This window comes from Chinchilla lanigera, unplaced genomic scaffold, assembly GCF_000276665.1.
Source record: "Chinchilla lanigera isolate Chin_1 unplaced genomic scaffold, ChiLan1.0 scaffold00102, whole genome shotgun sequence".
In the NCBI taxonomy this organism is placed as follows: Eukaryota; Metazoa; Chordata; class Mammalia; order Rodentia; family Chinchillidae; genus Chinchilla; species Chinchilla lanigera.
Genome location: NW_004955503.1, coordinates 2,752,565 through 2,774,640, shown reverse-complemented (window position 1 = coordinate 2,774,640; position 22,076 = coordinate 2,752,565). Strand labels below are relative to the sequence as shown.

Genomic DNA, 22,076 nt, shown 5'->3' with positions numbered 1-22,076 from the left:
GACAAAATATCGGTCACCAAATGTAAGGATGGAAAGGTTTATTTAGCTCACAATTTGTGGACGTTTCAGTCCACACTTGGCTGGCTCCAAGGTAGAGTGGCACATGGCAGAGGGCAACAGTTCACTGCAGTGGAAGAAGGCAAAAGCAGAAAGAGCAAAAGGGAGAAGCAGCGCCAAGCAGCCTCTTTCCCTCCCTTACACTGTATGCACACTATCTGCCCCAGGGCGGGTGTAGCACTCACATTCATAATTCCAACATTGGACCATGAATCAATCAAAAATCTGGAAGACTACCCCATGACTGCTTGAGGATCTAGGGGAACGTGTAGACACAAACCATAACACAGGGTTACTTCTGGTTAGAGGGAGGAGGACAGGAAATTGCTGAAAAGCCTTTAGAGTTACTTTAGCAGTGCTGTCACATAACAAGGTATAGACAGACTCTAGAATCTAAATTCACTTTTATTCAAGTAACCAAGTTTTTCATAATGATCACGAATAGGAAACATTTCTCTAGTATAATATATATTTCAAAAAAGGAGGGTATAAGGGAAAGATTAAAGATGGGGGGTGAAAGAAGGCAAAAAAGCCAATTAACCAGTCATCCTGGGTCAAGGCATCTGACAGCCATTCTTAATAATAATGTGTTCAGAGTAAGAAAAGAGATTCATTCTTGAAATTGAACAGCAGAATTAGCTAGAAAAATGACCTCTCACTTGTATGGTCACACTCTGACCCAGAAATTCTTAATGTTATCCTGAAATATCTAAATATTGGGTTGCATGTAATTCGTAGAACACAGTAATATATAGAAACGTCTAAGCGGAACAGTATGTGATGGATGACTGCCCATTGCTGTATAAAATAGACAAATGATTCGCAAATAAACTCCAAAGAAGATATGCAATCAGTGAATTTAGAAGGTCATCACAGACCTGGAAAATAAGGGACTTTTCCTTCTTTTTTATTTTAAAGAGAAAAAACATAAACAATGAAACTGAGTTTTAAAACAGGTTAATAGGACAGTTACAAGAGTTGATACACTGCATATTGTTGTCTTCATATTAAGTAATCAGAGTATAAGATACAGGCATGATATCTTGTCTAAACAGTGTTTTCTTGTATGTTTCACTGGTAAAAATATTTCAAGTTTGGGTGGCATGAATCTTTTCAGTCTTACCCAAATGCTTAAAATGAATTTACTGCAGCAAGTAGCATCTGGCTAAACTGCTTTCAGGCAGTTGTCAGTTATTTTGGTGCAAATAATTAGTAGAAATGACCAAAGAAGGGAGGAGTAGTTTAACACGGCAGTGATTCAACACAACCGGTACTTTAACACAAATATAGAGATTAATCTCCATAGAGGCTGGCATCATTGTTGCAAATAATATTTGCAATTCAGGTCCCAGCTTATTGCCATTCTGGCTGCCAGCAGAATCAAGAAAGTAGCCGAGGCATTTTACTAAGACATTGTAAGATTAGTGAAAGGAACAGTTAATGTTTAATGGTTTGATCAATCTTATATGCCTATTTATGATAATCTGAGCAACTGCTTTCAAGATAACAATATGTAATACAACAACCATTGTTAAATTCCTATCATCTTTTTTTAATAATTCTGTATCTTTTTTATTATTTCTGTGTTATTTTGCTTTTGTCTTTGTTTTGGTTATTTGGTTTGGTGCTTTTCTCTTTAAAATAAAAAAAGAAAGAATTGTAAGAATATGGTCCTTTGAAAAGTTTTCAGTTATACATGAATTCCTTAAAAGCAGAGGTCTGAACACATTAAAAAATACTTTTACTCCCTTTTGTTTAACTGTTCACAATAATACTTTCTATTTTCCTATAATCCCAGGCAGTATAATGCCAGGGTACCACTTCTTGTGACATTCTTTAAATGTTCATATCAAATGACAACCTGTTAGCTATTGGAGAAACAACACAGGGAAGTTAGTGTTCAAGGAAAATAAATTATTATTTTCTTCAAAGGTCCATTATGAGACCATAATGCTGTAAGAGGTACTGGTAAAAAAGAAGCCACAAACCTATGACCTCTTCCTTAATCTATTGGAAATAGATTCACAATGTAATGTGACCTGTTTTAGACAGCAACAGGACTACAGGCATCAACATCAGATTTTAACCCAAGCAGCCAAAATCTGCAATAATGGTTTCTATCACCATTTGGCTGGATTTTTTGAAAGAATTCCAAATAAATTCCTCCCCACGTTCTTCTTTCTTACTTTCCTTACTGCCAGAAGTGCATGCTGGTATAACAGGCTTCTCAGATATCACTGATACAGTACTCTTGCATAAGAAAAATGTCAGACTGTAATTTCAGTTATGATCCCAATTTTGAAATATATATGTGTGTATAGATTAGATGATATATATCAACTGTTAATCAGTAGTTATCACTGATTTAAAAGGTTATAGTTATTTTGTTCTTTATTCTTTTTATATTTTAACTTTTTTGTATTTACTAAGTAAAATATTTTAGTTTTTATAACTACAAAAATAGGGCCGGGGATACAATTCAGTGGCATAAGTGCCTGTCTGGCAAGCACAAGGTCCTGAGTTCAATTTCTGGCACCAAAAAAAGAAAATAATAATAACTACAAAAATAATTTCACAGTAAAATGTGAGATGAATTCGAAAGATTCTATTCCCATTTGAAAAGAATGTGCTAGCTACCTGTACATACCTACAGATATGTATAGGTAGCTACAAACTCAAATTGCTATTTTAGCCATTCAATATCCATACTATTCAGTAATCTTTGGAAAGAATTAACCAATTGTTGGGCTGTAAGGTTGATACACTGTTGAGTGGCTGCTGGGTGTGGTGGTACACCCCTGTAATCCCAGCACTCCTGAGGCTGAGGCAGGAGGATCTCTGCAAGTTCGAGGCTAGCCTGGGCTACAAAGTCAGTTCAAGGCCAGCCTAAACAGCATAGTGAAACCCTGTTAAAAAAACAACAAAAAAAAATCATTGCCGAGTGGCTTTTAGAAGGCATTACTCAATTGGTAGCAGAAAGTATTTAGGTTCCTAGCTTTAAGACAAGTTCACAGTTTCTTGGCTCCAAGCAGTAATTAGATTGAAAAATCAAAGTTTCCTTTAACTCTGTTAATTGGGAATACTGGCAGATTTAACGTTTATCAGACAGTTTAAGTAACTAAGAAACCACTCCCTTAAAATATTTCATAACACAAATTGTGGTATATGTTAATTTGAATACGTACTACATATTTAATCTCACTCATACCATCACTATCACTACAAGTTGAAAATGCTTTTAGCCCATGGTGAAGTATAAAGCTGAGTCATGAACTCCAAGTGAAATAACGGCTTTGTAACGGAAATGCTGACAATCTTAACTATAGCAGCATGAACAACACTAACTATAATCCAATCCTTGCTCAGATATAACTCAAATAAAAAATAAAAACCAAGGGCTGTGAATAGTTCAGCATTTAAAGCCATTTTTCATCACATTTGAAAGCCACGTATTCCATTAAAAACAATACCTGGTTTTTCAGAATTTTGTGCTTTCTTTTTAAAAATCTGTAGATATTAATATCTTTATAGCTCCTTATAAAACATTTTTGTTTTTACTTTATCTTCAGCTAGTGAGAGTCCTAATGAAGCTTTCATGAAATACAGTAAATGTTATTTCAGTCTGCGCTTGTTTTGCATTTTCAATATCCCTGGGAATGGACAGTCTCAGTGAATTCTGACAAATAACAAAGAGCCCATCAGATTTAGAATTACAAAGCCTGTTAAACTGCCATGTTTTAGAAATGTCTCCCTAAAAATAGAGGATAACATTGTTTCACAACAGTTTCATTAGCACTTTGCCCCGCCCCCCATGACAAAGGCATGCTTTTTTTTTCTTCTATGCAAATATGTTTTTTTGAAAGAGGGAAAGCTGATGAGAGAATCAAGTACTTTTGTTAAAAAGCTCCAGCAAAAGCTATAGTGGCAGTTGCTGTAAATGTTTTGGAGTGCTGGGAATGGAATACAGGGTAACAATGTTTAATACATTCCATATTGTTATCATTTACCTAGTTATTCAGAAAACAAGATATAGGCATTTAATAGTCCAAGCAATATTAGCACAAACCTTTCTTTTCAATGAACTAAGACACATTAGTAGTATAAATATCTTAACTATCATAAATATTTTCCCCTTCCTTCTCTTCTCCTTTTCCCCATCCCAGTTTCTCTTTCCTTTTGAACAGTTTCTTCCCATTTTACAATATCTACTGCACATTTTGGATGTTTCAGCTTTTCACTCTAGACAGACAACACAATGTTTGCACATGTATCTCTGGTTTATGTCACTTATGAGTATGGTCTCCAGTTGCATCTATTTACATATAAAAGTCTCCAATTTATCCTTTTATATGGTTGAGTAGTACTCTAATGTTTAAAAAGACCATATCTTTTCTATCCATTCCTCAGTTGATGGGCATTTGGGTTGTTTCCTAGATCTAGCTATTAAAAATTGTGCTCCTATGGTCATGGGAGCGTATATATCACTGTGGTACGAAGTTTTTAATTTTTCTGGGAAGACACCTAGCAGGGGAATAGCTGGGTCAAATGGGACCTCCAGTTGTATTTTTTGAGGAATCTCCACACTGATTTCCACAGTGGTTGCACCAGTCTACACTCCCACCAACAGTGGAGAATGGTTTCCTTCTTCCATACAGCCCCTCCAGCATTTGTTATTGGTTGATTTCTTGATAATAGCCATGCTTTCTGGTGTGAGATGGAATCTCAGTGTTGTTTTCATTTGTATCCCTTGAATGACCACTGATGTTGAACATTTTTTCATATATTTCTATGCCATTTGTATTTCTACATCTGAGAAATATGTTTTCATCTCAGATGCCAATTTTCTTTAATTTTTGGAGGTCTCATATTTCAGACTTCTTTATGTGTTATTGATACGAATCCTTTGTCTAAAGAACAGGTGGCAAACATTTTTTTCCCACATTGTGGCTTGCCTATTCACTCGATTGGTGGTTTCTCTTGCTGTGCAAAAGCTTTTTAATAAGATGTGATCCCAGTTGTGGATTCGTTGTAATAGTTCTTCTGTGATCAGGGTTCTAGTTATAAAGTCTTTGCCTACACCAATGTCTTCAAGAGTTTTACCTAGTCTATCTTCCAGCAGATTTCACGTTTCTGTTTTAGTACTTAGATCATTGATCCATTTTGAGTTTAGTTTAGTGCATGGTGAAAGATACGGGTCCAATTTTAACCTCTGGCATGTGCAGAACCAATTCTTTCAGTATCATTTATTTAAAAAGTCCTCATCCATGCTGATTTATCGTAGCAATCCAGAAGTAGTTTTTCAGTGGGGTAGTGGATAATCTCAGTGATCTTCCACCTTCTCGCTGAGACTATTTGGACTTCACCCATCAGCACACCTTCGTGGGCCTGAGCCCAGCTGGGAACAGCTAGGTGGAGCCAGCAGCCACTCTGAGCTCTGAGTTCTGAGCTCAGCCTGCCCCTCTCCAGCCATACCCTCTCTTTCACCCAATCACTGTCTCACACAGGATGACTGAGCCCTCAGCACTCACCACCAGCCAGTGCAGTCCGTCACTTCCACTGCTTCACATCTCTCTGTGGAGGCCTCTGGGGTCACTAGCAGTGACCGTGTGTCCACACATTTGAATGGTTCCTCTTGCACAGTGCGTCCCTTCATTCTCCCTGTGTGCTTCAATTTGAACTGCAGATCATTCCATGGTCCTGGAGACCCACTTCCCACCTTCTTGCCTTTCTCATGTTGCTATATTCCAGTGTCTGGATGGCAATGCTCTGAGAGGCTCTTTCTCTGCTGCTTACTACTCTGCCATCTTGCTTCCTTTTCTACTATTTTTATTTTAATTAATATGGTATATCAGTCAACCACAAATACATACACACACACAAACATATATTGGGCCCTTTTGGATAGCTGGCATTAAACACTGTTGAACAAAGCATTGCCAACCAGGGACAGTCACTGCCCTTGTCTATAGTTACACGCTTTGTGTCCAGGTTCTACAAAAAGAATTCAAGAATCTGGAGAACAAAATAAAATTGATGTGACATATTAATTTTTTAAGCACAATTTGGTAATTACTTATGGGAAACAGAATCTTTATGTTTGCTCTAAACTCAGGAGCTTGCCTATAATTTAAACAACACAACATTCAAATACAAATATGATCCTAAGTCTCTTCTTGCTGATAGCTTCATTAGTCACAATCATTTCCCATATTTTAAGACTTTGAAAGACTAGAGTAAGGCAATAATTAATTATGATTGGGAAAGAAGCAAGCAAAAATCTGTTTATACATGTACATTTCTTTTCATATGTAATTAAATATGATTGTAATTTCACTTCATGCATGATCATGTTCAGAGAGGTGATTCTACCTTGACGAATAATCACAAAAAATTACATTTTGCTTTGCAAAATACTGGAATATCATAGGTAGTTAACATCACAGGAAGACTCAGCTCATACTTCTATGTGCTAACTACTTCAAATGATAGTAAATCTTACAGAAAATCAGTTATGAGAACAGACAGAATACAAAACACTTATCTCCTGTTTGACCCTGCTATACACTGTTTGCAGATTTAGTAAGGCACAGTATATACTTTCTTAATACTTCCAAATTTAATTGATGATATTGAATATTCAATTACAGTTAACTTGAGAAGTTTTTATTTTTATTTTTGAGTGTTAGTGGCACAATCCCTGCTGATATTGGAAATTAAATCCATTTAAGAAAATCACAAGGGATAAGAAAAGTAGACATGGGTAATTTCAAATTATGATACATACTATTTAGATACAGTATCTGCATGCAGGTATTACTCCTCCCATATTTTCAGCTTTTCTTCCTATTACTTCATTTGCTACTCATGCCATGCTCCAGACACAGTACATATTTAAGTTCCACATTGTTCCAGAACCTTCTCCTTTCTAATATCACGGCTATGGCTCCTCTGCTACTACAAAAGGAGCTTCCAGATTATAAGGGATACTCTATAATTATAAAACACAAAGTTTTGACTGTATAATTAAACAGTTAAATTGTGTCTAGAAACCATTTAAAAAGAAAACCCTTTTAAAAGTAAGCATATATTTGTTTCTGGAAGTTAATTCCACATCTTTTTTTTCTTTCTTTCTTTCTTTTTTAGGATCTCTCAATATGGAGAGTTCTAAAATCTACCTTGTTATCTTTACAAAACAATCATAAAAGGGAAAGATCAAAGTATCAGTGATAGCCAGATGTAGTGATTTGCACCCTTATCCCAGCACTCTGCAAGTCTGAGGCAAGAGGATCCCAATTTTGAGCTTACTCTGAACACCGTAGTAACAGCAAGATCCTGTATTCAAATCAAAGAAAGAAAAAAGAAATAGGCTGCAAATGCAGCGTAGTGAGAAGTCCCTAAATTCAATCCCCTGTACTCCCAAAAACATTAGTAGTGACTTTTGTGTATTTTCCTCTAGGAGAGAACCATATGTTATATCAAGCCTACTATGTCATGGTGCTAGACCAACTGCAATTCAAGTTTAGCTGATTATTCAGATGCCGGAGGAGTTCATTAGGTGTGAACTGGCATTTCACTTTTCTAAGTTTATTTTAGATTATATTTTCCAAGTAAATCAATATCACTGCTGATGTTTGTGTCACTTACTTCAGAAAGAACAGTTGTCTAACTGCACTGTAGCAATGCAGAGTGTTGGTGATACACTTCTCATGGCCACACTGAGATAGTATAAGGCCTTAGAGGACAATGCAGTAATCATTACCAGGAAACACTTGTTTCCTATCCACTTGATCTGTACTCATGTTTAAACTGAACTCACCTCCTGAAATTACTTGCCTATTTTAGTTCCCTTAAGAATAATTTTTTTTTCAGTGAACAAAAGTATAAGGAAGACGGTTCCCGGTACTGGAGAAAAACCAAAAAAAAAAAAAAAAAAAAAGTATAAGGAAGAATGGAAGAAAAAACTGGATAGACAGCTTTTCTAAATAGGGAGAGGAGGAAAGGCTGAAGAGAGGGGAGGGGAATGGGAAAAATAGCTAAGATATATCACGTACAGGTACAAATTTCCACGACGAATGTGATCATTATGTATGGCAAACATGCACTAATGAAAAACAAAGATAAAAAACATAACCAAACTCCAGACACATACATTCATCTTTCTTCTTCAAAAGAAAATTGCTGGTTACAAGTTGGCATTCTAAGTGTGTGTTTAAAAAGAATTTTAAAGCTAAAAATATGGTGAGGACCACATGTTAGTAATCTTAAAGCTGCAAAAGTGCTGTGTTATTCTCACTGCATTATTTCTAAGGATGTCAATATGCCCAGACTTCTGATTAGAAAATATATATTTACCAAATAAATCATACAATATGCTAGCAAACACAAGAATTTCAAAGTGATATATTTTACACATGTGTACATCCTCTAAATCCCAGAATACTGCATAATATACCATTAATCTTAGCTGTCAACATATTAAATACTATTTCTTTAAACAGAAACACATGTAAAATCAGGTTACATATTGGTCATTTGATAAAAATATTGTGACCAGAGGCTTATAGGAACCTAACACTATATTTCCCCTCGGAAAAGTGGTCTATTTATCACTAATTCAGTGCTTGTGTTAACTTTATTAAACATAACTACCATAACAAATGACAATGAACTTTACATACCAAAAGAAAAACAAAAACCAAAAATACTACTTACACAGAAAATTATTTAGTATATTATGATTTTAAACTTGAATCTTATCACATGTAATATTATTTAAATTTATTTTATTCTTTAGATTTGCTATGTCATTAAAGTTTGTTAAGACTTGGTTGTATTCATCATTGTGAAAATGGCCATACTTCCAAAACTGTTGTACATATTCAATGCAATCCCAATTAAAATACCATTAGCATACCTCATAGATCTAGAGAAAACATTCCAAAAATTCATCTTGAGCCAGAAGAGACTCAGAATAGCAAAAGCAATCCCGGGCAATAAAGACAAGTCAGGTGGAATCACAATCCCTGACCTGAAATTATACTACAAGGCCACTGAAATAAAATCAGCATGGTATTGGCAAAAAAACAGACCTGAGGATCAAAGGAACAGACTGGAAGGTGCAGTCATATCCACAAACACACTCAGCCAACTTATTTTTGACAAAGGGGCCAATCAAGTTCACTGGAAGAAAGACAGCCTCTTTAATAAATGGTGCTGGGAAAACTGGCTCATCACATGTCCAAAACTGAATCTAGACCCATATCTATCACCATGCACCAAACTCAAATCAAAATGGATCAAAGATTTAAATACTAAAACAGAAACACTAAATCTATTGGAAGAGAAAGTAGGTAAAAATCTTGAAGACACAGGGGTAGGCAGAGAGTTCATGAACAAAAACCAAACTGCATGGGAAATACTTCAAAGAATTGACAACTGGGATCTCATATTATTGAAAAGTTTTTGTACATCTAGAGAAATCACCAACAGAGAAAAAGAAAACTCACAAGTTGGGAAAAAATTTTAGCGAACTGTCCCTCAGACAAAGGACTTCTGTCTAGAACATATAAAGTGCTAAAAAAAAAATCAGCCCCCTAAACTTAAAGACCCAATCCAAAAATGGGCATCTGAGATGAAAACACACTTCACAGATGAAGAAATAGAAATGGCAAATAAATACATGAAAAAAGGTTTAACATCATTAGTCACTCAAGAAATGCAAATGAAAACAACACTGAGATTTCATCTCATCCCAGACAGAATGGCTATCATCAATAAATCAGCCAATAACACATGCTGGTGAGGCTATGCAGAAAAAGGAACCTTCTCCACTGTTGGTGGTAGTGTAGACTGGTGCAACTCCTGTGGAAATCAGTGTGGAGATTCCTCAGTACACTAGGACTAGAGATCCCATTCAACCCAGCTATTTCCCTTTTGGGTATTTTTCCATAAGAACTACAAACATCATACCACAGAGATATATGTGCACCCATGTTTATAGCTGCTCAATTTGTAATAACTAAATCATGGAAGCAACACAAATGTCCATCCACTGAGGAATGGATAAAAAAGATGTGATATTTTTACATAATGGAATATTACTCAGCTATAAAGAAAGATAAACTGAGGCTTTCATAGTAAATGGATGCACCTAGACTCCATACTCACAAGTAAAATACATCAGACCAGCATGTGTAAATACCGTACTGTCTCACTATTGTAGTCACCAGAGAGAGTAAATAAAATCTGAAAGGTATAATAGATATTGTGAAAGGGAAAGAAACTGTTCAAAGGGAGGGAACAACTGGGATGAGGGAAAAGATCAAAAGAAAGAAGGGAAAAAAAATGCACACACACACCCAGGGTAACAGAGAGTTGTACTACCAACTTCTATTGCTTTATTGAAAGGAAGCGTTAATGTTTAATCAACCTTAAATGCCTATATTTGTTAAACTGAGTAACCAATTGGAAGATAACAATATGTAATACAATATCTATTGTTAATTTTCTATCACCTTGTCTTTAACTCTGTATTGCTTCTATTGTTTGGGTGCTGATTTGTTTATGTCTGTTTGTTAATATGTTTTCATTCTTTATCTTAAAAATAAAAACAAATGACTTGGTTGTATTCAAATATAGCACATTTTGTCTACGGCCATACCACCCTGAATGTGCCTGATCTCATCAAATATAGCACATTTTATGTTCAAATATATCACGTTTTATGTTTCATTTATTAATAATAATTCTTAGCAATATGGAATTCTTCCAATTTTTACTGTTATAAACACTATTGAAATGAAATTTTTTCTTTTAAACTTTGCTGACCATTTCTATTCTGTTTAGGACAAATTAAAGGTTTGTGCTTAATCTGCAGTTTTTGATACATTGTGCTCTGCAAAAATGATGTAGCTTTCTTAAACTTCCACCATTAATACATAACTGTCTCTCTATACTACCTATACTAGCACTGACTATATGATACAGTTTGATTTTTAACCTTTGCAAATTTGACAGCTGAATGTTTTATCCTTTTGAATCAAAATGTAGTACTTTCTTCATTTTTCAAATCATTACACATTTTAAAAAATAGAATGACTTGAAAAATGCTTTGTTGAATGTGAACATACATTCATAAAGTACACACAAATGATCTCCTGAATGAATGTTCACAAACTAAACACATTTGTGGGCCCAGTATCCAGATCAAGACACTGAACAATGGGAGCTGAGGTAGGAGGATTACTGAGTTTAAGGCCAGCCTAGGCTACAAAGTGAGTTCAAAGCCAGCCTGAACTGCATAGCAAAACCCTGTCTCAGAAAGACATACATACATACCTACCTACATACATACATAAATACATACTGAACAAGACCAAAACCCTTGAAGCCTTAGAATATTGGTTCACCCCAAGAACTATTATTACAATGATTATTTTTGTCTTAACCATTTTTGAAGAATACATTTTATGGACCTGTTTTTCAACTTGTTTAATGGGCAGTAAGGTGAAATCAAAAGTCTACAAGTATAACTTAGGAATACTAACTACTCAGAAAATTTTACTTTAGGGTTGGATAAAGACAGGGGTAGTTTCAGGTTGCATTTCTTTTTTTTTTTTTTTTTTTTTTTTTTTTTTTTTTTTTTTTGGTTTTTCTCCGGTACCGGGAACCGAACTCACGACCTTATGCTTGCCAGGCAGGCGCTTTGCCGCTGAGCTAAATCCCCAGCCCCCAGGTTGCATTTCTTATGCCACTATTGTGTTAGATTTTCCCTTGAAAAAACAGACTAGTGATATCAGACATTAGTTTTAAAGAAACATGATGTCAGGATGCAGCCATAAATACAGACCCCCTTAAATATAGGAAAGTACCAGATCAAATACCAACGTAATAGACATGAATAAGTACTATGGAAGAAGAGGGAAGTGAAAAACCATTGAAGGCTAGAACAGTTGGTGTCTTAATCAGTTTATCATTGCTGGGACAAAAGACTGAACATCCACACCATAAATGACAGCTCTATTTCAGCTCACATTTCCAGCCCATGGTCAATTAGCTGCGAGGCCTAAATGGCATGGAGAAAGGGCCTGGCAGAGAACAGCTGCTCTTCTCATGGCAGCCAGGAAGCAGAGAGACGAGGGAGGGGCCAGGGATAGTAACATATCTTCCCGGTCACGCCCCCAGTGACCCAACTGAAACTGTGTCCAGCTTCCTTCCAGCATAATCAGCTATAAATGCATCAGTGTACTTCTCCATTGATCAGAACAGTGCCCTCATGAGCCAAGCACCTTCCAAACACATGAGACTTCAGGGAGGTATTTCGGATCCAAACTCTAACAGAGCCCTTTCAGGTAGGTCGGGATTAAAAAGATATACAGGCCTCAAAAAGGCTAAGTGAGAGAGGTGGCATTTCAGTTCTGAGAGTGTACAGAGCTTTGGCTACAACAGGGAGGGTGAAGGTTTATGACAGATTACACTGGGAATACACTTCTTTAGCAAAAAGACTGCTATGCAAAAGCTATAACACCCTGACAAGTATGTAAGAAAGTCCATTAAGAAATCTATATGTTGTACAAATTGTGAGGCTATGGAGACACCTCAGTGATAGTGTGTTTGCCTAGCATATGGCGAGCCCTAGGATTGGTCCCCAGTAGCACAAAATAGATATAGATAGATAGATGATAGATAGATAGGTAATAATAGATAGATGGATAATTTCACAAATTATTTCAACCCAAATGACCATGATTTCTGCTTTCTTCCACTGGTACCTAAAGACAATTTTCTTCACCCAATAGTTTCCTCTAGAAATGAAAAGATATAGGGGGGTTTATATGTTATTAATTTTAAAAATGTGTGTCAATGACTAGATTACTGACCAGCAAGAAGAACACATGAATTTAAATGTTAGGAATAGAGTTTAATACTTTCTTACACCTTAGGGTCCTTAAGTAGCTGTAAGTTAAATGCTCTAAAAACAGTAGGAATTTGTTCCAAGTACCAGTATTTTGCAATGAAACAGTAGACAATATGAAAGTAATTTTTTAGGCATTAGCATAAAAGACAGTTGTTTTAACAGCTAGTTACATGTTACATTGAGACGGTCAGCTTATTCTAGATCTGATTGAGACTTAGTCCTTACTATTCACCATAAACAACTATTGTTTGGTTGTTTCCATAAGCTTAGCTCTTCTCTATTAACTCAATTGTTTCCAATCTTAACGTTTCCCTTGAAAGATGTAAAATATGGAGCAGGATGTATTCTGAAGTATTGGTGTCCCTGTTCTAACTAACCTTATTTCTCCTCTCATATTTACAGTAAACAATAATTTTCAGATTGATATTCTCTATTTGTCAACTTCCCCCAGTGTCTTATTTAGACATATCCCAGCTGTACTACAATGATACCCCATTTTTCAATTTAAAAAAGCATTTATTGAGCACTTACTTTTGTCAGAGATGCTGTGCTAGCACTGAGACAGGACAGAGAGGACACAGTCCTTGAAACAAAATGGCTCAATTTAGGAGATACACATAAAAGCAAAAAAATTTTTTTAAATGGAAATGCAGTATGTGTTATATGACTGATAAGGCCACTATGCTCTTGTTGACAGAGTGAAAGGAGACATTAATTCTGTCAAATCAGGGCTAGAGAGATTGTACACAACTATATACAGGGAATAGCATTTATAATTCAGTTTGTTTTTATTTGGTCAATATTTACTTTCTATATATTTTCCCGATATCTGAGCACAAATCTCTGTTGCTTATTTTAGACCACAAAGGAAATAAAAATGTGGCTGAATATATGCAATAAAATGACTGAAGACAAAGTATGCACACATTCATTGACTCTGCCATCCAGTTGCATGATCTTGGCCAATTCCTTCATCATTCTAGGTCTCAGTTTCCTCAACTATTAAGTGATGAAGCTGGACCAAATTTTGTCATAGGTCCATTCTAAAAGGGACTAGAGGGGGCTGGGGATTTAGCTCAGCGGCAAAGTGCCTGCCTGGCAAGCGCAAAGTCGTGAGTTCGGTTCCCAGTACCGGAGAAAAACAAACAAACAAATAAAAGGGACTAGACAATGTCTAAAGCTTCTACCATGTCAGAAATTTCTGAGAAATGTTTTAGTTTTCTCTCCTTTCCCCCAACTTTTATACTCTGCTATTATTTTATATTTTTATTTACTAGGCATTTTAATATAGCATTGTCTGAACTTTTATCATTATTAACCTTGTGAAGAAATCGGAGTGGTCAGTTACTAATATGAAAAAACATGGCAGATATCAAAAGATATAGTTGATCATTAAACTCTAGAAATCAACACTATTTACACAAAACTTAACTAGTTTTTATCATGTAGGATGGCACTAACGAAGTGAAAGGCATTTTGAATTTATGGAAAACCTTAGGATTAATAGTACCTTCAAATAAATTAATATAATTTCCCCAGCTGAATGGAAAGGTTTTAATTAAACTTTACTAACCCTTCTGGTTTAATCCCTGGAGCTGACCCATAAAACAGTAGAGGTTTTAAATCAAAGTATAAAAAATCCTCAAAGCTGAAAATTAAAGTGATAGCCATAGGATCTAGAGGATTTATCAAATATTTCTAGTAAACTAGCAATTCTTTATAGAATATATTATAAGGAGATATATAAATATATAACACACTGATATATAAAATCTTTAATCGTTGGAAAAGGTAATCATGGCTTATTAAAAGTGTTTCAGTGACTTAAAGTCATCAGTCTCTATTGAAACCTTTTTTTTTCCTTTAAAGACTCATTGGTGTGTCAATCATGAATGAAAGGACATGTAAATTTATAATTTAACCAGGAATAAAATGACTAGAGCAATGCTCTTTTATTAATTTTACTGGTAATAAAATTATACTACACAATTTGCTTCTGAGCTTCCTAAGTGCTGAGATTGTCTGGCTAGAAGGGAGTGATAGCCTCTCTTCTCTCATCCTGCCTGCTTCTTTCTCCTCTACTTACAATAATTAAATAACTAAACGAATGAAAATCAAAACAAAACTACTTTCTAATTCTCCAGGCAATGCTTCATAAACTTTTCCCACCAAAGTACCCCTAATGGAAGAGAAGATTGAACACGCACCCTCAGGGATCTGCATCAAGTGTGAAAATTCTTTGAAGTCATCTGTTTCATTTTAAAAATTCATGTGGCTTTTGCATTCTACTCCATAATATATATCTGTTTTAATGTAAAAATGATGTGCTTTCCCCCAATATCTTTGAATTACAGAGCTCTAGGAAAATATGCTAAGTTAAAATGATAGCTTTGCATCTTCGAAGAAGCACACAATTTTAGCAGCTCAGCTTTATGAAGAGTAAAGACAATTATAAAACAATTTTTCCATAGATCCCCACATATTTCTTTTGTTTCTACTTCAAGGTGATTTTTTTCCTTTGTTGATAATTTCAAGGCCTATAATTTTAGTACTGAAATAAAAATTATTGGTATAGTGAGCATAAAATATCTTTACTTTATAGAAAATAAGTATTCAGACATAAAAATCAAAACATAGAAGCTTCATTAAAGATTTTATTTTAATCATTCCAAATTATTTTGACTGAAAATATGCATTTATCACATCTATTCATGTGAGATAATAGGAAACAGGAAGATAGACCTTTTGCAATTGCAATCTTTTGCAATTTGTATTTTCATAATCAAAGATCTTAGAAAATGGTATTAGTAATCATGCAATCATTATTTCAATATGCATTATATAATATAGTCATTAGTTAAATTTGTCATCTATTTCCCTTTAAAGAAAAGGTACTATTTTCTTCGTAAAGACACATTTCACAAGGAATCCATTATCAAATAAAATGAATTATATAGTGTTGATCCATTTTTACTTTCACTGGTAGAATGCAAATCTTATACAAACAGTACGTAGTACACAGCACTGCAGGTGACAGAGTGGGCCTCAAGCAGGGCTGAAATGTATATTAAGCAAATAAGGCCAGTATGCCTTGAATACCAAGAAAAAGCATTCAACTATCAATAAGGAGAAAACTGCATGACCTTTCACTGTTTTGTTTCTTCCCACATACTAAATTTGATAGTATTTTTTTGAAGGTTTTGGTCACAAAACATTAAAAAAGAAAGAAATGGATTCTGAACAGTGATATGACAAACGATAGTTGGCTTAGAGGACAGGCAGGTGAGATTTACCAGAATGGGACACAACATACAACTGTATACTGATGCAAGGTTATTATAAAGGGATAAAAAAAAGGCTCAAGAGAATGTGTTGGGGTGCACAGAAATGAAAACTGGAGGGATGCAAGCAGGCGGAATGTGCCTAAGAACTCCTTCAGTTGATAATTCTGAGTCTGAACTTCGAAGGGAAAGAAAAAGAACTAGTTAAAATAACTTGAGAATGGGCACTGCCACAAAGCAAACAGTGGGATAGGAAGAGGATATTTTACAACAGTCTTATGAATGTACTGACAGGAAGAACATATAAAAGCAGAAACAATCCAAATACAATCGAGAGATCTAACTTGACATAGGGAGAAAGAAGTTAGCAATATTGTAAAAGAAAAATATGAAAGGACTTATCAAAAGCACAGGCATAGGAAACAAATAACTAGAAGCAAACCTAATACATCCTATAAATCATCCTTTTTTCCCTTTTAACAAGGCAATAAAAATAATTGTAATATTCTGGGCGGTGTATCAATTACTGCTACTACTACCACTAAAGATAGTGGTCCGGCAATAGCTGCACGGTTACTATGTACAGAGCGTTTTATTAGGTGCTTTGTACATGTCCACTTATTTACTTTTATCGTTACTGTAATTGAGGAGACAAAATCTTGGAAGTTTAAATTACCAGCTAACTAAAAAGTTTGAGCTCTAGTGTACTTTTGTCAACATCAATAATGGATAAAAGTATATGATATGATCAATGTCTCTGAAACTATTTAAAACATATATAAATATTATGTACACAAATGCAGTTATACATTGCTTAACAACAGGGCTACGCTCTGAAAGATGAGACATTAGGCAACTTTGTCTTTGTGCAAACATTATAGAGTGTACTTACAAATACTAAGACGGCTACAATAGCATCAGCTGATATATCTTATGTGGCCACCACCCTATATGCAGGGTAGCTGGCCACTGACCAAAAAGTTATGTGGCCCATGACTATAGTTATAGAAATAGTTAAATATTTATACCATAGATAAACGGATAGATACACATACATCTATTTCCATGGTTTGAATGTTTCCCAAAAAGCATGGAAGTAGGACTTGCTGGGAAGTGTTTATGTGATTAGGGCTCGAGCCTCATGAATAGATGAATGCTGATTGTAAAAGACCACAAGGCTGCAAGCATGATCTCTTGTTCTCTGTCGCTATGTGACACCTTCCACCATATTATTGTATAGCAAGAAGGCTCTCACTAGATGTGGACCCTTGATCTTAGATTTCCCAGCCTACAAAACAATAAGAAATAAATCTATGTTCTTTATCAATTACTCAGTATATGGTATTCTGTTATAGCAGCATGAGACAAAATTAAGCCATATATAGAGAGACATAAAGGCAAAGCTGATAAAAGCTTCCTCACTGGTTTCATTTTAGTCACTTCAAATCATTGTGACTAAAACCATGTATGTATCACATACACTCATGTAAGATAAAAGGGAACGGGGAGAGAGATCTTTTGCAAATAGGAAGGGGTTGAAGAGACGGAGGGAGGTGAGAGGGAAGGAGGAGAAAGGAGACATAAAAAGTATTAATATGTATTATTCACATGGACCAACTCCCCACAGTGAATGTAATCATGTGTTACAAGCACGTACAAATACAGATTTCGGAAAAGAATCCTTACTATAAGGAATGTAAACATTATGTACTACAAACATATACAAAAAAAGGAAGGGGATCTAGAGATAGATGGAGGGAGAGGGAGGGCAGTGAAAGGGGATCAAAAAAGGAATTAAGGAAAAAAGAATTAAAATCATTCAAAATCATCACAAACTTGACAGTATACTTTACTTGAATGCATTCTTGATATACGTCCAAAATCTTTTCAAAATAGATTAGCATATTAAAAAATAAAATTTAGAAAAAATTTGATAAAAAACAATACAATAGTAAGAATACCCCAAATGGTCTAAATTTAGAACTGCTTTGATCTGCAGCTTTTAATATATTTCCAAGTATAGAATGTTCTAAATGCTTCTCTTATTCTACTGTGGTTATAAGTGTGCCTCTAGTCACAAAGGCATATTGTTAAATCCAAAGACTAAGTTACAGAAGTTCTTTAGAAACCAACTGCCAGACCGCTGCTATTATGGTTATAGTCAGTATAATTTCTGATCATATTATAATGCTTGCTTAAATATACACAATACTATTGAGTCGTGGTGTGTCTTCTGATATTCTGTTCCTTGGGACACAAAATGAGACACATTGGATAAAATGATAGAAATATGTTGAGGATCTGGTTGACAATCCCAAGTCAGCAGAGATGACATCACACAATGCTACACTGTAATCTGGGTTTTATGGACTCATTTTGTTCCTTTAAAGGATACTAACAGGTTTATATCATTTATAACAAACGGGAAATACGTGCTTTGGAGTCCTTACAGAAAATCTTCAGAGTTGTAGGATGAATTACTATGGCAAAATTACAAATAGGATTGATCCCTACTTTTCTCGTCTAAAAGGGAGAATATACTTCTCCACATGTATGATGTCAACTTCAGAAAATGTTTCCTTTAGCCGGGTGTGGGGGTGCACCCCTGTAATCCCAGCACTCAGGAGGCTGAGGCAGGAGGATCATTGCAAGTTCAAGACCAGCCTGGGCTACAAAGTGAGCTCAAGGCCAGCCTGAACTGCACAGCGAGACCCTGTCTCAAAAAGAAAAAAGACAAAAAAAAAAAAAAAAGTTTCCTTGATCCATCATCCTTTCATCCTTTCATTTGTTAACTACTTGTAAAAGTAAACAATACTAACAAAGCCAATTGTCTCAAATTAAAATCTCAGAAATGTTTTTACTTCCCCTCTCCTGTTTCTCCTTAGTGCTAACTCTTGCCCATTCTATCCCCTCAATGAGGCTTTTCTGCCTGCCATATGGAGATCAGACTGAGCAGGCTGCCATTGAAGTCTGTGACAGGCCTGCCTTAGTCTTCCTACCTGACTGTCAGCTACTGCTCTCACTTGTCCTAAGACATTCTACTGTGCCGTGCTCACGCTGTTCTGTCTCTGGAAAGCAAGGCAGACCCTTCACCATGCCTATAAAACTCTATCTTCATATCATGAAGATCTCTACCCATTTAAAAACATTTTTCTTCCTCATCAAAACTATAGAACATTACATTTGCACGTAAATATCTGACATTCATCCTCCTAATATGGGGTATTTATGAGTGTGTGTACGCACATGCATGCGTATATGTCATTAGTTACATTTATGATTTTAAACACATTCACGGAATGACTATCATGCAGTCATTTTCATATCACCAGTTATCTGGTTAGCAGTCTGAAGGCATTAATAATCTAGTATGCTACTATTAAAAGCCAAGACAAAGAAAATCACAGCTTACTGAAAGGTAGAATGCTGTCAAACATGAGGTAATAAATTATATTCCAGCTTTTCTTATACCAGTAAACATATCAAACCTACTTCTGTGATTATTATTTACAGATTTTTAAATCTTACCATTTAAAATGAAACACACAGACCAGGAGCAGCCACAAAGCAGTTAAAAGTCAATTACCTTTGCTTGCACTTTCTACATGTTCTAGTTCTTCAGGAAATTTCAGGATATCGCGGTATTTTTCCTCACAAATTTCAGCAATAAAATGCAAAAGCGTTGTCTTTTGATCTGCTGATTTAGTATCTTTGATCTGAAAGGGAACAACATAAAATGTTTTAGTAATTTAAATAGAGTTTTTTCTTAAACAAATGGAACAAATGAATGAGTGAATTCAATTCATTAAAATGCACTTAAATTTTTTTCTTAATGGGGTCTAGTAGCAAAGCTCCCGATTGTGAAATGAGCATATTTTAAAAGCAAGAATTATGGCCAATAATAGTATCAAATTAAACCTTAATCTATATTTTCAAAAATGGCTTAATCATTATGGCAAAATGAAGTATTCTTTTGATGAGAGAAGAGCATTCACTAAGTATTTATAGTAATAGTCTAAGTTAATGGCATTTATGCGAGCAGCATTCTGTTCTTCGCTGTATTATAAAAACATATTATTGAAAGCTGGATTCATTTGTGAAATTATTACTAGCCATCACTGATGTAAATTAATGTAAAAGACTAAGCACATCTACCTTCCACTTGTATGAGCCACCAGAAAGTAATTCTCAAGGTGGTTCTTATCCAGAAATATAAAAGGAATCTGATCATATAGTTGTGATAATATAAAATTTTTATTTGTCTGCTTATATATTGTATTTCTGTTTTAGATACACTAGAGAAAAGATGCCACAGTTACAATAATAAAAATCTTAAGAGTAGAGCCAAAAATATGTACAATGAGAATCTAATGCTTCCTTTATTATAACTCTTAGACTGAACTGCAAATGAAATCAAGGATTTACTTGGAAGCAAAGCATAAATAGAGCACAAAGTATCAAGTTTTCTCATTCTGTTGGATATTTTAATTCTATAATCCTTAGATGATGGGTTTGTCCACTGATGTTCATACTGATTTGGGGTTTCTAGCTTTAAGGATTACTCTGTTTAGAATAAATGAATATTCTTCAAAAACGGGTTTACGGAAAGGCTGCAGAAGGATATTTAGGTAATTACAGAGTAAATTAATCCTTATTGTTTAAGGAACTAAGAAAGAAAAAATTCAGAGCATTTAATAATCAGGATCATACTGGATGTGTTTTGGACTATAGCTTTTAGCAAGTGTTCAATTTCAGATTATATAAATAACTTAAAAGAAACATTAGACATAAGGCTAAAATAAACAAACGGTCATAGAATGGATAAGGTTAAGTGCGTACACTTTAACTGTCATAATTATTTCTTTTAGACTTTCTAGAATTACCTTATCCATATTGGTAAAATATTTTAAAATTTGCATTCTTATATGATCTCTTAAATGCTTTTCAGTACAACAAAGTACTATGACACTGTTCAAGGACAAGCTAGAAGTAAACAACATGAACCTCAAGGGCAATTTGTCGTCAGTAAGATAGCAGCTGTAGATGAATCAATGGGAGGCTCTCATTCCTAAAGAGAGGTCTTTAGCAGGGATTACTGCGTAATATGTTCAGAAAGTATATCATTTTCAGAGTATGTGGAAGATTTCAAATACTAAGAAATTTAACATTTTGTCTTATAAATTAACTACCCTACTAATCCTAAAATCCTACAAATGTTAGATGCTTAGGAAAATTGCACGTACATCTTCCAAAAGAAAGAAAATCAGGGAGACTAAAACAAAAATAAAAATAATACAATATGAAACACTAATCAAACCTGCCTAGTTCTTTGTACAACAAATTGTATAGGTACATGATAGTTTTGAAAGTGCATATGAATAACACTGCACAGGAAACATGGAAATAGAAAAAAATGGCTTTAATCTCATATGTCAATTTTGTGGGTGCTGTTCTTTTCTTATTTTCATGGTGGGTGTTATATTATTTTACACTACAAACTTCAGTTTTGGGTAGCAATTCTTAAAGTGTTTCATTCTCAGAAATTTAATTAATAATATATATTCAGTATCATTGTCATTAACAATTTAATTTCCATAATGAGTTTTAGTAGAATAAATGGTTACATTTTAAAAATAAAAAATCAGAAAATCAGTAAAGTAAAAATCTGACTATGTTTGATGAAAGCACAAAGGCTTACTGACAGAGTGTGCACATACTTTTTTAGAATTATAATATTCCCTTCAAAGGACAAACGTGCTCAAACACATGCCTTGCCAAGCTGAGAAATATCTTACTTTGGTCTGTGAAACAGAATATTCAAC

At 34.8% G+C, this 22,076-nt stretch overlaps 1 protein-coding gene across 2 annotated transcripts in view; it reads right to left on the bottom strand.

Moving 5' to 3' along the window:
* The window catches only part of Diaph2 (diaphanous-related formin 2), an 807,533-nt gene that overhangs the window by 357,826 nt on the left and 427,631 nt on the right, over window positions 1-22,076 (bottom strand). For both annotated transcript variants that reach the window (XM_013505853.1, XM_013505854.1), the window contains exon 23: window positions 19,841-19,970. In XM_013505853.1, coding sequence (XP_013361307.1) covers window positions 19,841-19,970 — 130 coding nt within the window. The remainder of the gene's footprint in view (window positions 1-19,840; window positions 19,971-22,076) is intronic.